General features: G+C 48.0%; 1 protein-coding gene across 3 annotated transcripts in view; it reads left to right on the top strand.

The window, feature by feature from the left end:
• Nucleotides 1-19,588, top strand: part of LOC103020984 (opioid-binding protein/cell adhesion molecule) — a 1,085,929-nt gene that overhangs the window by 562,179 nt on the left and 504,162 nt on the right. For 2 of the 3 annotated variants that reach the window (XM_057553512.1, XM_057553511.1), the window contains exon 2: nucleotides 11,718-11,802. In XM_057553512.1, coding sequence (XP_057409495.1) covers nucleotides 11,718-11,802 — 85 coding nt within the window. Of the gene's footprint in view, nucleotides 1-10,399; nucleotides 10,473-11,717; nucleotides 11,803-19,588 lie in introns of those variants that run through there. The other variant, XM_057553513.1, reaches the window with a different exon arrangement.

The following is a 19,588-nucleotide window of genomic DNA, read 5'->3' as shown; positions in this document are numbered from 1 at the left end:
CTGAAGTGTGTGTACACTTAGGATTCTTGCAAGGTTATTTCAGTCTCTCTGCATCCTGATTTCTTTCCCGTTCTCAATGACATCTAACCCCGGGTTTCTGTACCACCTGCTTTAGGACCTCTTCCCCCACCTATGAACGGGAACAACAAAACAAACTTTCCATAAAATCCACTCACACCAATGCACGCACTCTTCCCGAGTGTTTTACAACTTGAATTCTTTAAGCACGAATTGGACTTTGTCTTTTGAGAAGGAAACATTAGGCATTAGCTTGCTTGTGATAAACTACATGGGGAGAGGGTAGAGAGGTTTTCCTCCCTTCCCTTTTCTAGGATGTTCCTGAAGGAAAGCAGTACCAGTTGAAACTCTTTCAGGAGGATTGCTGCAAAGGGAAATTGAGATGGGTGGTGTCAAAGTGGCGGGGCCAGAGCACCCAGGTATTTGGGACGAATTATTCTAGATGTTCCTGTGAAGGTATTTTTAGATGAAATTAACATTTAAAATAGTAGACTCTGAGTGAAGCTGATTAACTCCCATCATGTGGGTGGGCCTTATCCAAGCAGTTGAAGGTCTTAACGGAAAACCACTGACTTCCCGGAGGAAGAGGGAATTCTGCCGGCACACAGCCTTCAGATGTGAACTGCAGCATGAACTCTCCCCGGGTCTCCTGTCTGCAGGTCTGCCCCGCAGACATGACACACCACAGCTGCAGAGGCCGGGTACTGGAGATAAATCTAGCTAGATAGATAGGTTAGGTAGAGAGATAGATAGGTAGGTAGATATTGGATTATATATCTTCTCCCTATATATCCTATCCAGCTTCTATCTTCATATATATATATGTCTGTCTGTCTGTCTCTCTGATCCTGCTGGCTCCATTGCTCTGGAGAATTCTAATATAAGATGCTTGGATGCATCTTTCTCTCTCCTGTAATGCTCCCTTCTTTCCTTTTCTTCTACTTTCTTGTTGCCATTTCCTTTCCCATCCTCCTTCCCAAGACTTCCTGATGCTTGGAGGAGGAAGTGTCAGGAGTGGATTCTATTTCCCCCCTTCCCAGTTCCCGGCCTGCATTTCCTGCCACCACGGGCAATGGAGAGCTCATGACCCAGAGTGTGTGTGGTTCTTTTTGTTCGTTTGTTTTGTTTTGTTCTGTTATGTTTCCCTGTCTTGATCTCTGTGATATTGAACCCATCCAGCAAGGTGACTGGGAGCTCAAGCAGCTGGGAGGAGATGAGAGTGAACTTCTGGGATTACATCAGAGAGAAAAACGGGTGTTCGGTTGAGAGGTGGGGGGTGGGCATTCGTGGTAAGGAAAAGAGACTGCTCAGAGACAAATCCCAGATGTCAGTGTGGTGGTGGTGATGCTTAGAGGCTAGCAGAATTTTAGAGACTGTCCAGGCCAACGCACCTCAAACTGTTTTGGCCAAAACCCACAATAAAAAGACATGTTAAAATGTGACCAGAGCACAAGTGCCTGTGTGAGAGCTTGAGAACATGTATAAATAAACACATAAGAGCTGGATTCTGTGATGTGATAACATTTTATGAGAGGCTTCCTCTTTACATCACAATGATCATGTCCATCACAAGCTATGCTTCTGATTAGTATGGTTATATCTCATCAATTAGAATACTAATATCTAGAGCCCATACACAGTGTGTGTTAACCCAGCCACCTGCTCTCCCACCATGAGGAACTTCCTCCAGGATAAATACCGGTGTGGTCCAATGTCAGTGCTGTGTGGGCGCAGGGAGTCTGGACTGACACACATTGAACTACTTTAATTCTTCTCCACCTCAAGCTAAATTGCAACCAATGAAATATCATCCAATGTCCAAATGAAGACAGATTTCTTCAATTATCTAATATTTGGAATGTGCATCTTGAATAGCTCTAATATCTATGAAATTGGAGGCTATGAAATGGAGATACATAACTGGTTTTTATTATTAATTGAATAAATATTTATTGAGAATGTGCTATTTGCCCGGAACTGTTATGGTTGCTATTGATATAGCAGTGAACCGTGATGGGGACAGGAAAAGATACAGCATTTTCTACTTTGAGTTCTTAGAAATGACTAGAAACAATCTTTCTTCCCCATGCACTGGTTTCTTAATCTAATATTAATGATACCTTTCTCACAGAGATGTTAAAAGGATGACATAAGGTGATACCTGTGAGGCGTGTGCCCTAGCATCTGGCACATAGTGGGATGATGATGGTGGTGATGATGGTAGTGATGATGGTGGTGATGATGATAATGATGACAGTGGTGGTGATGATGATGATGACGGTGGTGGTGATGATGATGATGATGGTGATGATGGTGATCGTGGTGATGATGGTGGTGATGATGATTATGGTGGTGATGATGATGGTGATGATGATTATGGTGGTGATGATGATGGTGATGATGATGGTGGTGATGATGATGGTGATGATGATGGTGGTGATGGTGATGATGGTGATGACAGTGGTCACTGTAATTGTTTTTTAAATGTTGGTTGGTTGGTCTGTCCCTGAGTGGGTCCAGAGATGGAACTTCTGACCTGAAACAATTCATTCGACATGTACTCGTTACTCATTAGCCACATACAAAATGCTGTGATTAGCACATGCAGGTCTCTGACAAGTCCACGAAACTCTTATCTTCAGACACCATATATTAGTATTGAGGGCTGTCAGGCTACAGATGAAATAAAACAAAACCCAGTGCCAGCCTCCCTCATACCCACATCTCTGTGCAGTTAGAGCCTCACTTTCTCCCTTCTTATTCTGTCGCACTCAGCTGGAAAGCCTGGGCACCGTTTGCTCTCTCCATCATCCCTCAGCTCGCCAACTGACTTCTGCTGCTGCCCCCGCAGTGAAACTTCTTCTGCCAAAGCCACCTTTGTCCCCACTGTGAAGACTGAACACATGGCAGACCATCCGTCACTGTCCTGGATTCCCTAGCATCAGACACCGTTAACCACTCTCTTCTTAATAGTCTAGGAGGTCACTGATCCCTGATTTCCCTTCTGATTTTATGGCCACTGCACAGACTCCTTCATGAGATCTCCCCACGCCCCTTCAGCATCTCTGTTGCCCAGACCTCACATCTAAGGCTTCATTCCCCTCCCTGAATCTTGTGCTAAACAACTGCCACAGGACCCAGGGCTTCAGCTCCACCTAAACAAAGATGATTACAAAATCCATAGCTCTAAACACTGTGTCCTTCTCAGACTCAAAACCTAAATATCCAAATGCCAACAGAAAGCTCTCCTTGGATGTTTCACTGGCCTTACCTTCCACATTTACCATTTATGCCCCTCCACTCAGTATCCACTCTCCTTACCATTGCTCTGCGATTGGTTATATCAGTCATCCACTCAGTAGCCAACATCAGAAACCCAGCCGCAGCCTAAATCACTCTCAGTCTTTAAAAATGCTCTTAAGAGTAACTTCCTTTGAGTAGCTTTCCAAGAACCCTCACCTAATTTAGATGGTCCAACTCTGAGATGTTGTAGCATCCTTGCATGTTCTTATTTTAAATCTTATCATATTGTATTACAATATCTGATTCATTTGCCCTACTAAATTATAAACTCCTTGTGGGCAGGTGATATATCATGTTCTCTGTATCCCCCAGCCCAGCAAACTGCCTATATATTCAGTGAGTCTTGGTCAGAAAAAAAAAAGAAAGATTGGACGAATTAGTCAACAAAATAAATGAACAATATATTTTTTAAAGCTTGGCAAACGAGATAAGATTTCAAGTAATCAATATATAATATAAAATGCAAGTCCTAGGTCCTCTGTAAGACCTAGGGAGCTCGGATTCACTTTAGCAGGAAGGGGAGAGAGGCCAGGTGAAGCATCAGAGCACACGTCCTGCGTGCTGAGCCCTCTGCTGGGGTCTCATATACAACTTGTGCAGTTCTTCAAAGGAAGAAACAGTACAGTGTTGCCTATCTAACCAATGAGTAAACTTGGGCTCAGAGAAGTCTGGTCCATTGCCCATGGTCCTGGGTGGCAAGTCCAGATTTAGAGCCAGGCAAGTTGGCTCCTGACAGGCATTCTCTCCTCCACACCCTGGTTCTCGGGTGGAATGATCCACTTTCCGCCTGTCATAGTGGAAGCTGTAATGAGACTCGGCAGGGGTAGACTGTAATAACTCCTATTGAGCATTTAAAAACACATTTTATGGCTTGTAGGTTTCAATATAAAGTTTTTTTTGTCATTTGATTTATAGAACTATATGTGGTGTGGCTATAAAGTAATGAGGCGGATTTTATTGTATGGTTTGTGGAAACTGGTCTCTTCGCAGGAGTCTCCAGGTTTTCTAGAAGGAGATGTTCGGTGCAGTTGATGTTGATGCCTTATGGTGTTCCGCCATTGAGGAGTTTGGGGGCCAGGGAGGAAATGAGAATGGGAAGAAGCAGATTCTCGGCTGTCAGCTTAACTGACATTCTACGGACCGTGGAGAGTGGACATCAGTTCTCTCGTGCAGCAAATATTTTCTGGTATTTACTCCATGCCAGGCTCTAGTCCATGGCAGAGGAATCAGGGGTGATCAGAAGTGCCTGCTCTCAGGGACCCTGCAATACTAATGCAAGAGAGACAGTTACATGCAGGCACGTGCTCGACACTTTGAAGGGCAGGGTGTAATAAGGAGGCCGACATTACAGCAACTGGATTGTACAGCCATCAGTAGATCACTCGCTCGGTCTTGGGGAATACCTTCTCTGTATCTTTTTACAAAGGGAATCTTGTGTGCCTTATGTTTTGTTTCGTTTCTATTGCGGTTTTGTTTGTTTTGGTCAATTTCAGTCATTTTGGCATAGAGAAGAGAAGAGGAATTTTATGTTCGTTGATAGCGGTCACTGTGCCAAGCATGGCAAGAGGAGTGAGCTGTCTTAATTTTCAGGGCGGCCTTGCCAAGATGCTCCTGTTAACCCTGTTTACAGATGAGAACATACAGACTCAGAGAGGATAAGAAATGTGCCCCAGATCACAGAGTTACAAGAGGCAGGGCTGGGATGCCAAGCACGGATTTTAATTGCTGCCCACTATTGGTGCTTCTCACTGGCCCGAGAACATGGGGCCTGACAGAGAGGGTGTGATTTGGTCCATGATGGAAGGGGGGGCAGAGCAAGACTCCACTGACCTGAAGTCTGGCCTCAGGTCAGCAGTGGACTAGGAAAACCACTGAACATCTATTTGCCTCAAAAGTCCTCATCACAAGAAAAAACATGGTAACTATGTAGGGACAGATGTTAACCAGACTTACTGTGGTGATCATTTTGCAATATATACAAATATCAAATCATTACGTTGTACACCTGAAACTAACATAGCTCTTTATATGTCAATTATACCTCAATTAAAAAAAGCACATATATTTGGCTCGGTTATCAAGAGTGCAAAAAGACAAAGAGAAATGAAGTTCCTCATTCCTTTTTAGCACTGATCTTGTAGGCAGCTATTATACAGGGATTGCTTTGAGTTTTATTTTGAACAGAACTTGTGTCTCATCTGAAGTATTGCATTCTGGTATGTGTTTCCATGTCTTGGAACTTCCTTGAGCCTAAAAACTGAAGGCTTTTGGTTCAGTTCGTTTTGAATTCTTACCTCTCTGTTCACTAGCAAACATCTGTAGCTGGTAATACCTGCATGTCCTGAGGGCCCAAGACAGACAACATCCCCCAGCTAAACCACGATGCCTCCTCAATCGTCCTGCCCCTCTGGGTCCTCCTGATTTAGGTCGGTTTCTGGAATATAAATATGCATCATGCACAGGCTTCTTATTTTATTTCTTTCTAATGCACACACAGAGCAGCTGGGTACAATCTTCTCTCAGATAAACACAAGCTGTAAGTTTTCCTTATTTATAAATAACACACAGTTTGAAATTGCTTTTACAACTGGGTACAAATTTCATTAGATAAATTCAGATATTTCTGTTGGATCCAGAGTTCCCCATAGCCAACCTCATCTAGGCAGCCTCTCCATGGTACAAGGAAACCATATTAATAACCACTTGGATCCTTAGGTGATTCTAGTTCTAAAATTGGCTCTTTAAAATTAGAGAGAGACCTGTTCAGTTTCCCATATTACACACACACACACACACACAACCTCTGGACAACTTGGAAATTTGCCTGCCCTGCTCTGTACAGCTTATCTGCCCCCAGAGCCACTTCAGAGAAAAAAACCTATGATGGTGGGGGAATTAGGTCTCTTTCTATAGGTAATAAGAAAACATTTATTGGGTCTTTACGGAGGGCCCAGCAGGGTGCTGACAACTTGTATTTCATTTAACACTCACAAATACTGTACACATTCATTACTATCATTGCCTCTATTTACAGATGGGGAAACTAAGGATTATCAAAGTTAAAGATATTGTATAAAATCACCCTGAAGTAGGTTTTAGAGGTGGGATTCAGGTGGACTCCAGTGTCCAAGTTCTGGTCTGACCCACTACCCAATAAAACAAGGGCTTTTGATTGAACTACATCATAGCTGGTAAGTTACAGCAGAAACAAGGACTTAAACCTGGGCCCCCTGAGTTCATTAAGGGTGAGTGAGTAGCATTTTTTAAAAACCATACCGATATAATTCACAGCCTCATCCCCAAACAATTTTAGGATCTACTGTCAAAAGCTAAGATACGGCCGAGCAGAGGAAGTATATTAAGAGACAAATTGAAAACAGTGGAATCACTAAACTTCAGAACAGCTTAGGTTCTAAAGTTTACACTGATGGGGTTTATTTCTAATTTACAGACAAAGGCAGAGGGGCCTCTAGATCTGGAGGGAGGGTTCCATGGATAATGTCTCCCCGTCACACACACAGAGCAGAAAGAGAAAGACGTTTATCACCGTTTTCGCTTTAACAGTGCGCCGAGGTGAGCTGCTAGGGCTGTCCTCAGCGCTCTGCCGTGGCTTCAGCCTCCTTCCTCCTGCCGTGCCAGCCCATGGCTCCACTAGACCGTCTCCTACAGCACTTCACTCACTCCTTCGACCTCTGCCTCTCTAAACCTATTTTTTCTGGACTCATCCTCATCACAGGGGATTGTGCCACCCCAAACTCAACCCCTTCTTTTTCTCAATCCCAACATCCAGACTCTCAGGAAGCCCTGACCACTGTACTTGCACAATACGCCCCTTACCTTTCCCAGTCTCTCCATCACCGTTGTCACCGACATCATTTCTTCCCTCTTCTGCTCCCGACACTCTCCCTGAATCCCACTCTGTGCCCTGGCAACCCCTTCTCTTCACGACAAAGTGATATTTTAAAGCTCATCAGATCAGGTAACCTCCCTGCTTTACGTTTTCTAAAACTACTACATTGCACTGGATCCAACTTGCATTTTCTATTACAAATCGCCCTAAATATCTAGATGTCTGTAGCTCTGAATCAGAGCTTTAGTTGGTACATAGGGCATTTACATCCTTTCATTTGTAACTTTTTACATGTCACAAGTTGTAATCACTGGAAAGTGGGGATTTTGCGATATAGTCATAATTTATGGTTACTAAGCGCTTCCACTGTGCCGAGTCCTTTGGCAATTATTAATTGTCACCCAGTATTAATCAAGTTTTGAGGTTTTCTATTCTGTATTTTAAGATGCTTTGACATCTTGGAGGCTTGCAAATTCTGGAGAGACTGTCTCTCCCAGGGCTAGCTAATTTCTAGAGATAGCGAACAACTTGCCTTCAGCATGTCCTTCATATGCAAACCAACCCAGGAAGAGCCCACATCCCTAACCATTTCCTCTACCCAATGGTCACACACCAAGCCAATGTTTCCCCTGCCCTGAGTCACCCCAGGGCCAGGTACTGGACAACTAGAGACCACATCCAGAGTCCAGGCCTGCCACAATTATTCAAAAAATCCAACCCTAAGTCTGCTCAAGCTTGCCCTCCCCACCTTGCCCATTCCTTCTCCTGGAAACCACCATCAAGTCTCTGGACCTTGCTTTCTCCTTGTCCTTTCTGCTTCCTCTCTCACCCTGGTGCTTCCCCATGTGGCCCTGCATAGTGTGGTGTGCCCCTCCTGTGGGGAACGCCAAGGAATAAACTCTTCTTTCAAGACAGTTTTGTCCATGTCTGCCATCTTACCAGACCTTACAACATAATCTTGGGGACGTTTCACAAAACCCCAAAACACTATGAAATAGGTGAGACAGGTATTATTAGATACCAGTCACACAGCTGAAGGATCAAGGAGTCAGTATCTGAATGGACAATCCAACTGCAGAACCAATACGCTTAGTACTCTAATCCGTCCTCATTTAATTTGTCTTCATATGTATCATCAAATATCCAAAAGAGGTTTAACCGGGGGTTTCCCTATCATAGTACTCAGTCAAGAATTTCATAGAAATCTCCTGATATAAACTACTTGTTCATTGTTCATTGCAAAGCTCAGCCCCTTTTACCTTTCCCATTTCAGTCTGGTTTGGCCTTCCCGTCTCTAAATGGATATACTGGTCCCTAGCAATGCCTTACAGATGAATGAAATCTCCCCCACCAAACTGTAGACAGGCATAGATTCACACAAAAATCAGACCTCTGTAGTTATTTCTCTGATTCCCTAGCCCTTAAGTTCAGCCCATGTATTCACCCACAAATATTGAACCAGGAAGCCGACTTACAGAAGAGAAAGATGACAGCCCCATTCTCTAGGATTCCGGATACCTTAGAGCTAGGGGGAGTCAGCCCTGCAAAAATAAAAAGTTTATCCTTTTCCCAAGGGCAGGATTTGTTACATGTTATTAAGAATATATAATGCCTCACTTCATCCTATCTCTGCCTCTATTCTTTTCTTGCCCTGCCTGTTCTCCTCCCACCTGGAATCTCATGTTCTTTCCTGCTTTCTTTTCCTCTCCAGTAACTCTTTCCATCTCAAGTAATCCTTCATGGGCTGATTCAGCCTCTGGCAACAGCCCATCTGTACCTCCTGAGAAGCACTAGACCCAGCAGGTACATGAGTCGGCCATGTCATCTGCGTGCCCGGCAACCAAGCAGCAGGAGCTGCGTGACTTGTACGGCAGCCTGACCCATCCCCACGGCTCCCACCCTTGGTGTTCAAGAGACAAACTCTGTCATTGAAGAAAATCATAAGCCCAGCCCCAGTTCTCAGCTTTGCACAGATTAAAGCACTAAAAAAGTCTTTCCAGGCTGTTGATAGTGGACAGGAGCATCTCGGAGTTTAGAGGATTATGTACAAGGTGTATACAGAAAACCCAGGTACACTCAGGTCTTAAGGAAAGATGTGTGTCATTAAAACTGGTGCGTGATCCCCAAATAAGTTGTTTGGCTGCTCTCTGAGGCCTTGCCTCTCCTGCCAGCGTCATTACCCCTCTCAGCCAGAAGCTCCCTGGAGAGTGTGCTGCTCATGTCTGCATTATTAATGTCTGTATTCTGGGAAGGAGATGCCATGTACTTTCACTCTATTAAAAGTTATAAAACATAGGTGGCATAACTAGTGACAAGTATTCTTTCTTCCTGAGGTACGATGCTCTAATTAAAAACTTAAGACCTAAGATGTATGTGGTTCTCTTTTCACAGGGGCAGGGGATGGGTGGTATTTATTTATTTTATAGTATTTATCATGGTATAGTATATAGTGGTACAGTATTTATTTGTGCCCAGCTTTTATAACTGAGAACAGGTAGCACACTTTTGTGCCCTTCAGCAACGAACACAATTAACGGTATAAGTTTAAAGCTTATTTTGAATTACACTTCATTGCAACAGTTGTTCAGAGCCCAGGCTAATTTTACAAAAGGATTTGAGAACGAATGCAGTAAAGCAAATGCACGTAGCAACTATTAAATTATGATACAAGGGCGGAAGCCACATAATAAGGGGTGGCTTTTGTCGGGGGGAGCAGAAAGCAAGCCTCTTGACAGGCCCAAGGAAAGCCTGAGCTTCTCAGTTCTTAACCAAAAGAAATGCCTCCATACCCCAGACTGACAGGCTGGGCTCTAAGAATGCCTTCTCACCAGGTCCCCTCCGGATACGGTGATGGTGCCGCTTTATGTTGTGATCATAAAGCCACAGATGGATTTTATAAGAATCAGTCTTACTACTTTTTAGGATCTCGACGTGTTTTTCCCAGTTTTTGCATTTTTACAATAAGATACTTGGGTAATAAGCGTGGAGTAGGGCAGGGACGATTTTGCTCGTGGCGCAGTAGGAAGAAATTCTGATTTGCCAGCTGGAGAGCGAGAGCGCGCAACTCAAGGGCCAGGAGTATTTCCAAGGTGGGTCACCGGAGGAGAAAGCGCTCCACCTTCTCGCCAAGGCCCCGAGAGCTCTGCCTGGGATGGGGCTGTAGCTCGGCCACGTGGAGAGGGGGCTGCCGAGCGGTGGACGCGCACACGGGGTCAGAATCCCGGCGTGGGAAACCTAGTTGAGCTCGCCAGGGCGGGGTCTGGCAACTTCTGCCTGGGCATCTGGCATCCGGGGAAGGAAGGTGCGAGTCGGTTTGCAATTTGCTGCGGGGCCCCGAGCTCGCTCTCGTGCCCTCCCCTCCCGCCCGCACGCAGGGAAGCCGCCGAGAGGGGCGCAGCGCTCCCGGGCAGGCGCGGTGTCGGGGGAGAGAGGAGCGGCGGAGGTGGCGGCCCGACCCGCGCGGCTCCCGGCGCGAGTGGGCGGCGCGGCGCGGGTTACGGTGCGCGCCCAGCGCCCGCCGCGTGGCGCGCGGTCCGCCCGCTCGCTCGGCGCCGGCCCCGCGGAGAGCGGCGGTCAGCGATGGAGCTGCTGCCATGACAACCCCGGCGGTCTGGGCCCGCGCGCGTCGGGGCTGCTCCCGGGAGGCCGGCGGCGCGGAGGCCGGGGGCGGCCGCTGAGCGTGGCGTCCGCGCGTCCCCGCGCCCCGCGCCGCGTCCCCGGAGAGGCGGGCGCGGCGTCCGCCAGCTCCCCGTGGGCCCCGAGCCTGCGCCGCCGGCGCTCCGCGGGCCGGGCTGGCCGCCAGTCGCCGCGCGGGCTGCGGCGAGGACGCCAGGCACCCACCGCACAGGAGGATCCTCGGGCTCGGCGGCGGCGGCGGCGGGTCCCCGCGGTGGAACTTTTTACCGCCTTTGCGTTCCAGATTGGAGACTCGGGCTGGTTTCTAAATACAACCGTACATATGTGTGATCTAATAAAACATTCTCTCCTCTCCTTGAAGCGGCAGCTTTTTATGACATCTCCTTTATGTCAGAGACACTTGCCTGGCTTCTTTGGGTTATAAACTTTTGATGCCAGACCTCGGCAGGACGTGCCCAACTGAATGTTAAAGTAGCATCTCGGAGAGAGGCAGAGAAAGAGCAATCCGTGACCTTCATCCCTGCACCTTCCTCCTTCCTCTCCCTTCCCGGCCGCCTCCCTCCTCCCCAGGGGAGCGTCGAGAAAGCTCTTTTTGGATGCAGGAGGGGGCATCTGGTTCTGCCAGGCTGGAAAGCCGAGGCAGGATTTGAGGAAGAATCATTAGAGTCGGGAGAGCCTGGACTCCGCTTCTGCTTCCCCCTCTGTGCTGCTGGCTGGTTCCAGCCCCTTCCTCCCTCCCCACGCGGCTGCCTGAGACCCGCCGGTGTGCGGGGCGGGGGACGAGGACCGAGCGGCTGCCGGAGTTCTGGGAAGTTGTGGCCGTCGAGGATGGGGGTCTGTGGGTACCTGTTCCTGCCCTGGAAGTGCCTCGTGGTCGTGTCTCTCAGGCTGCTGTTCCTTGTACCCACAGGAGTGCCCGTGCGCAGCGGAGATGCCACCTTCCCCAAAGCGATGGACAACGTGACGGTCCGGCAGGGGGAGAGCGCCACCCTCAGGTAGGGAGCTGTACTTCGGCGGGGGCCTGAGCCCCTCGGATGTGAGTCCGTGGGAAGGGGCGAGCGAGAGAGAACCGGGGGCTTGCGTGGGGGATTGGAGCGTGGGAGAGGGCCTTTTGCAGGCCCAAGAGGTGCCCACTTGGCGTTCTGTGGCAGCTAGCACCCATTCTCCTGGACAGCTTTGTCATTAGCTGTGGCTTTTCTGGTTCCGGATCTTAGGAGTGAGCCCTGAGTCCATGCTTGGGGCTCCATGTATCTGCGAGGCCATGACGTGGCTAGACTCACTTTTGCCTTGGCCCCGGGATGAGAGCCCTGGCATTGAAATATACTGGGGGTTTAGCCCGAGATCACTGGTACTCTGGCGGCCCGTCTTACAGCCCGGAAGGTATGTGATGAGGCAGGGTAGTCCGCCCAACGGGCTGGCTGGTCTCTGTCAGAGCGATACCTGAAATTTCAGGCTCTGGAATTGCTGTTGCTGGGCCGCGTGGCCCTTTGTGAGTTTGCTTAAGAGGCAGCCATCCTTGCCAGCCCCGTGTGGTGCGCTGGGGGCCCCTATTATAAATTATGAGGGCAGTTTTATCTTTGCAGGCTCAGGCCAGGGAGAGGAAACATGTAGCTTTTATGCAACAACACTCCTATGTGAAAAGCACAATAGAAAAGCTTTTTGTTTTACCTTAATGAGTTACAGAGCATCACTTACGTGCTCCAGGCAGAGGGGTGGAGCTTTTTGGAATATGAACCTCTGGGGACCAGGCCTGCTGCAGCAGAGACTTTAATAAAAATGCAGCCACGACTTTCCACCACCTCAGCAGATATCATCTTTTATCCCTTTAATGAGGCAGTTCTGGTCCTCGGAGACCGATTCAGGGACATCCCAGCTTAACTCTGCTCACAGTGTACACAGGGTGAATGCATTTGCCCTGTCTGTGACTTTGATGGTTACGGTGGAAATAAAACATCGTGCCCCAGATTCTGCAACCAAGAAGCCTGGCTTCTCCAAGGAATGCATGAGGGTGGGGCTGCCTTCCTGTTCTTCCCTTGACTTCCTTGGTTGAACCCTCTCCATCTTGACAAGCCTCTCCCCGGGGAAGGAAAGAAGGGCCTCCTGCTCTTCCTACCTAAGCCCAGGCATTAGGGTTAATTCTTGCCACTTTGGATGGTCCTCAGTTGAGTCTTCTTTTGAGCTCGAGGACAAGTCCTAGAACTCTGTCTGCTGGTGCATGAGGGCCCCAGGAGGAGAGAGAAAAAAGAGGATGGAGACAGACCTCCTCTCTAGACAGCAGGAGGGAAACCCTCTGGCCATGTGGGCACCCCTCAGCCGGTCCCAGACTAGAGGGAGTGTAACATGCCTACTTCCTTGCCTTAGAGAAATCCTGGGGGTCCATGCCCTGAGAGGCACGTGTGCAGCGGGCCAGTCTGCTCAAAGAGAGGAGTAGCAGCGGGGCTACAGTGCGTGTTAACTAAGGAAATGTGGGGAAATGGTGGTAGGTGTGAAGGGATTTTGATGCTGCCACGCACCTCTCTTCATCCTCCAAACTATTACCAGGGACAGAGAGTCCCAGCATTGAATGAGGCCTCAGTGCAGAACTTTCCAGAATCCTCTGTCCTCTTCTTGCCTCTGAAAGTTAAACCAGAAACTTAAAAACTGGAGCTTTCTGCTGTTGGGATGCAATAAGATAGTTCCACCAGCAGAGGGCCAGCTTTGATCTGCCTTTTTTTTATTAGCTGCTGGCCTGTTTTCATGATCTTCAGTTCTAATGTTTAGCAGCTGGGCTTCATAATGGGAATGGGAATAAAAAAGGGAAAGCTGAATAGTTGCTTTTTTGTGCTTTGTGGAGAAAAAAAAAAAAGTCTTACGTATTTGAGTATAACTGTTATCTGTTACCTGATGGCATGCTTTATTTCTTAAAAAGTAAGCACGTCTTATGTTAATTTTGCCTCTCAACTTCTGTATAATTTGCCCTGAAATAGAGAAATTCAGTGCATTGTTCCCATTTTAATCCTTCTTTATCCTCTTTCTGTTACCTCTCATGTTCTTCTCTTGTATTACGTCTTCCTTTGTTTTTATCGGATATCTCCATTTTATATATTTTTGCACGCTGTTCATTCTCATCTTTCTGTCTTTGCTTTCATCACTTAATGCTTACTATTTCCTGATTTTTAAGGTTCTGGCTTCACTACTATCACAGTGTTTCTTAAAATAACATAAATAGCTCCTGCAGATCTCTGGGGGTCTCCATCTCTCCGCTTCTGTTTTCCGTGCTCCTTTGGTTTCTTGGCTCCACAGCTGTGTGCCCGTCTCAATGAAAACCTTGTTTGTCAGGACTCAGAGGGGGCGTCCGCTGCTTCCCGTCTCTGGAAATCCATGACCTCAACCCCAGATAGATGTATCATTTTGGGTTGTTTTTTTGCTTCTAAAAATTGTAATCCTTAACGGCGGCCACTCTTTAGTCTCCTGAAAGGTATACCTTTGGGCACTCAGCGTTTGGGAATTTAGTGTTCTGAATGCATCAAATGCTCAGAAGGCGATGAAAAAACTGAATGATCCCCAGGCTCATCAGCCCCAGAAGGTCTTTTCAAATGTGGCTGCCCTGGATCCAGGTATCCCAAGCCTGTTTCTAAATCTTGAATGAAGTCACATAGGAGGCCAGAGACCGACTAGGAGAAGCAAAAGAATCGAGAAAGCTGGGTCCTCCTTTGAAATTCACAGTGAGACGTTGCCCGGCTTAGAGAAGGATGATCTCCTTCCCTGGAGGCATGATTTGTGGTGCTAGGTCTTTGATTGCATTGAGGGATGCTAGGAAGTGAGGTGCCAGAGACAACACTGAAGTTTTGAATGTGGATGAAACTCATTTTATGTAAATGAGGCAATATTATCTTCCTCATAACTACTTCACAGGGCTACTTGAAAAGTAAAAATAATTACGTGACTCTGGAATTATTTGCCTTCTTGGAAGAGAGATGATATGGAAAATGAAGGTGATATTCACAGTGTCTGAATTATAGCTCCTATGAATCGGATTTGAATTCATTATTATAAATGGACCCTCTTGGCCAGAATCATTTCATGACAATTATCTGCTGTTGGGTTAAAAATGTTCTGTGCCTTTCCATTAGATTAGATATGACAAGTATCTAGAAGTCCTGTGTCTGAATCATTGCCCACGTCAGGAAAGGAGCCCAGAATGTTCAGTGTGGTCAGCTGGTGTCTATTAGGCTATTTCAGTTACACGACGATCACCAGATGTGTTTTCTTCCTGGACCTCAATCTTCTCTAAATGGGCTTTGGTTCCTCAGTGGGACCACATCATGCGTGTCCACGAGCATTCTGAGGGGGGTGCGGTAGGGTGGAGGTGAGAGTTGTTGCTCTAATTGTTCCACTAAATGGGAAAAGTTTCCACCAGCAACCTGGGTGGGTTTTTTTTTTTCTTTTAATTTTTTTTAGTATGGCAGGATAATCAGTTTTGCCGATCCAGGTTTGCTGATCTGGGATTATGCTTAGGAACTCTCTTCTAAAATACCCTTGCATTTTCATTTGGAATTCTGAGCTAATCCCTTTGGAACCAAGTATTTGAGGGTTAACTACTGCCAAGGAAGAAGCTGAGTAGCAGGATGTTGCCAAAGCCCCTGGGGCGGTCGGGCTCCCAGGGACGGCGTCCTGTCATGTGCCTGCGTGTTTTCTCGTCTTTTGCACTCACCATCGGCAGCTTTCCTTTTTGTGTAAATTAGAAAATTCAGACTAGCTGCCAGGTTATTCCAAACAAGGCCACAGCATGCGCATTTCAGCATTTAAGTTGCCTAACCTGAATACGGACTTGCATTAGTGCAAAGGCTTCGCTCTTGGCCTGGGAAGATGGAGACACGGACACCGAACCAAGTGCAAGTCCTTGCGGGGCCCCTCCAGCTGCACTGCTAACCCGGGCTGCCCTGGAGTTCCCTGAGATGCTTTTTAGACGTTCCACAGTCAGGATCCCAGACCAATGAAAGCAAAATGTCTGGAGTTGGGCATAGGTGTGGGCATATTAAAGATCTCTTCCACTATTTCTCATGCTAAGAACCACTGCCCCAGAGCCCTTTCCTGACCCAGAGCATCTGAGCAAGGCTGGTCTCCAGTGGCCCTGCCCACACTTACGTGTCCCCTACATGTGTGCGTGGACCTTACCACTCACGGCTGCCGTAGTGCCCGAGAAAGAACACGGGGCTCAGGGGCCTGGATACTCACCTGGGTTTGATTCTTACTCCATCCCTCACTGGCTACATGATGTTGAGCACTTCACTTCCTTAGTGTACACTTGGAAACAGTATCTGCTCCGTCTGTGGCATCTGGGAGATGGAGTGGATGGCATTATTCTGCTGGCTATAAAGCAAAACACACGTGCAGGTTGTTACAGGAGCTAAAGAGAACCCCAGTGACGACCCGTGATACTCTCCATTCTTTCCAGTTTCCTTTCTCGTCCCCACTCGCCCCGCCCCCGCACGGACCTTTAGAATTCTTGGTCCTTTCCCAGTTCCATTCAGCATCCCGCTTCCTGCTCTGGTCAGGATTCACCCTCATCTGAGTCCCGGTAACCCCTGCTGTAGATCTTTGTTCTGACGAGTACACACTGGACTTGTGACCTACGAGTGGGCGTGGCTGGGCTGTGAGAGTCGGGGGTCAGCGGCCACGTCCTAGGCGTTGGGTACAGACATCGTCATGCCTACTGAGGATTCAATAATAAGTCTTGGCTGAACGCTCTAATCCATCAAAAAGGGGCTCAGTCTCTTATAATGGAGTTACCTCTGCAGTGATGAAGTGCTTACAGCTACAGGGTTTCATTGTCTTCAAAATATGGTGCCGGGCATTCAGGCAGGTGGTCGGTTAGAGCCCTTGGAGGCCTGAGGGCCTTGAATTCTGCGGAAATCACTTGTCACGGGGAACAGTTGGGTCCGCCAGCGGTCCGCATCTGAGCTGAAACCATGCAGAAGGTTTCACCATCCCTGCGGGCAGGAGTGGCGCGGCAGAGCCAAGAGAGGCTTCTTAGCAGCAGCAGAGTAATGGACTTGGAAGGGAGGGCGTTCCTGCGGAGACCTGCCTTCTGTAGACGAGAGGAGACACAGAGCAAGGACGGAGTGGGGCAGACCGGGAGGTGGGCGTGTCCCGCATTGGGAACGGCGGGGGTCAGCAGGCCTGACTGGCTGGGCTGACACTGTCAAGTCACTGATTGGTAGGCATGGGTTTGCCTCCCCGGCACACGTGCCGCACGCCACGTGCCAGAGCCAGGGATGGAGGAGGAGTTTTAAAGCAGGCAGGATACATGCTCAGTGACTTTCTGCATTGCTCTAGACCAGCGGCCCCCAATCTTTTTGGCAACTGGGACCAGTTTCGTGGAAGACAATTATTCCGCAGACTGGGGTGGGGGAGGGATGGTTTCGGGATGATTCCAGCGCATTACATGTATTGTGCACTTTATTTCTATCATTATTACATTGTAATATATAATGAGATAATGATACAACTCGCCATACATACTGCTGACGGGAGGCAGAGCTCAGGCAGTAATGCAAGCGATGGGGAGCGGCTGTAGATACAGATGAAGCTTCCCTCGCTCGCCTGCCACTCACCTCCTGCCGTGCGGCCCGGTTCCTAACGGGCCATGGACCGGGTACCTGTCTGTGGTCTGGGGGTTGGGGACCCCTGCTCTAGACAGCTTAACAGCTCTTATGTAAGCCCTCTTGTTCATTTTTTGGCCTTTAAGCAAATTTGGCCTTTGGGTTGAGTTTAGTCCTGTCATTCTAAAAAGGGACCACGCCCTTGATCTTCCTACTGTGCTCACTGTACAGCTGCCTCTGGCGGCGTGTGTGTGGGGGGGGGGATTGGAATGAGCAGGGCTGAGCAGCGTGTGTCCCAGACCTGATGGGGTCCAGCGGTGAGATGCAGCGGACAGGAGGGGCCACCTCGGTCCCACCTGACCTTCCCAAGGGAGGACTTTTAACGTTATTATTAATGGGAAGCGTCTTCACGGTCCTGAGGTGAGAAGAGGGAATTATGGAGTGACACGCTTAGGGCTGGCAGAAATGTGCATTGTCTGATAAGTTAGGAACTAAGTGTTAACCTTTCTTGATTTTTTTTTTTTTTTTTCAATCTGCTCAAGACAGCCCCAGACTATTTCAGGTTCATTCATTTATTTATTATTTTCCCTGCAGGAAGATGCTTTTGCTGATGTTGGGTCCAGATGAGTTGGGGAGGAAGGTGGCATGGCTGTGGGGGGAGGCTGCCCGCTACGTCCCTCCCCGCCCCCCAGCAATGACACCTTCCTGGAACTTCTGGTACCACGTGGTGCATCCTTTTTAAGGTGTGAAAACTGAAGTTGTGATGTTTCTGCAGCTCAGCACTTACCCTGCCTCCGTCTGTGTGCCATTTCCTTGGTAGAGAAGGTTAGAGAAAGGAGCTGTTTGGGCCTGGTACCACTTTCCCTACAGGATCACACCACAGACCCTTCAGTAAAATCCGTGGGGCGGCGGGATTGGGGCGGAGGTTTAAACACAAACTCTATTATCCGTGATTGACTATGTGTCAGGTGCCAGGACAGTTACTTATTGTTTCAAGTAATTTTCAGAATATTATGATCCTGTCAGGGAGGAGGAAGACATTTTCTTCTACCCTTCTAGGGTCTTCTGGCTGGTCTAAGAATTAAATTTAAATGAGACAGATGAACAGGATGAAATCAAACAAAAGTTTAATAACATGTATATATGGAAGAGACCCAGGAGAACTGAATAACTCAACAAAATGGCCAAATCCTTCACCCTAAATACCATCTTCAGCTGAAGAGAAAAGAGGGTGTTGGGGGTAGAGGTTTGGGACTTCTAAGTGGAGGAAGGCACTTCACGTGGAGACGGAAAAGCAAATGTTTGGTAAATAAATGTTTGCTGGGCCAGGCAGAGATTGACACAGAATGGGCTCTGATCTCTGGGAGTTTCCCCTGTAACAGGCCCTCTATCTATAGATTCTTCAGGCAGTTTGGCAGAATGGCAGTTTCTTCCTGACTCTTTTGGGCGTTGACTGTTTTCAACTTGACATAATCCACATGCCAGAAACATTGTGGGGTGGCGAATCTTGTTCCTGTTTGATCCCCAATTTATAGACTAGGAGAATGAGGTTTAGAAAGTTAAGACGCTTGCCTTTTGGTCACACGGTCATTATGTGTCAGAGTCTGCATTTGTTTTTAGAATGCCTGTTTTTCTTCTTCTGAGTTTTATAGTACCCCCTCCCAGATAGAGAGAACAGAGAAAGTTTCCATGAGCTGCAAGCAGAAAAAACAAACGCCCCCTTCTCTGTTCCTGGGACCTGTATTTGAGCAGAGGTCAGGAAGTCCGCATTGGGTTGAGGGCTGTAGCTGTCTGCTGTCCTGCCCTGAGCAGTGCTTCACTCCCCTCACCTGCATGCCAGCAAATGCTGCTCTGTCTCCTGGGGCCGGAAATCATGCACCTGCGAACCTCGAACAAGGTGAAGCCTCAGGAGGGTCCCGCCCACCGTGTGTGCTGTCGGAAGATCATAGTGCCCCTAGCTTTGACCCTGTCCTAAATGCTGCGCCCTCCGGGTGTGTACGTGACCTCTCACAGCACGTGCAGTATCTCCAAGGACCCTGCAGACAAGACAAAGCCAGCAGGTAAATGATGACAAGGACACCAGTGCCAGAACGTTTCTCCGAGAACTGTGAGGAATCGAGTGATCCGCGTGGAAGGATGGAAAGATGAGAAGCCATATGTTTTTAAATCCTAAAATGCAAGTCGTTTCGTAATCCCC

The sequence above is a fragment of the Balaenoptera acutorostrata genome, chromosome 9, assembly GCF_949987535.1.
Source record: "Balaenoptera acutorostrata chromosome 9, mBalAcu1.1, whole genome shotgun sequence".
NCBI lineage: Eukaryota > Metazoa > Chordata > Mammalia > Artiodactyla > Balaenopteridae > Balaenoptera > Balaenoptera acutorostrata.
This window is presented reverse-complemented; position numbering and strand designations above follow the sequence as displayed.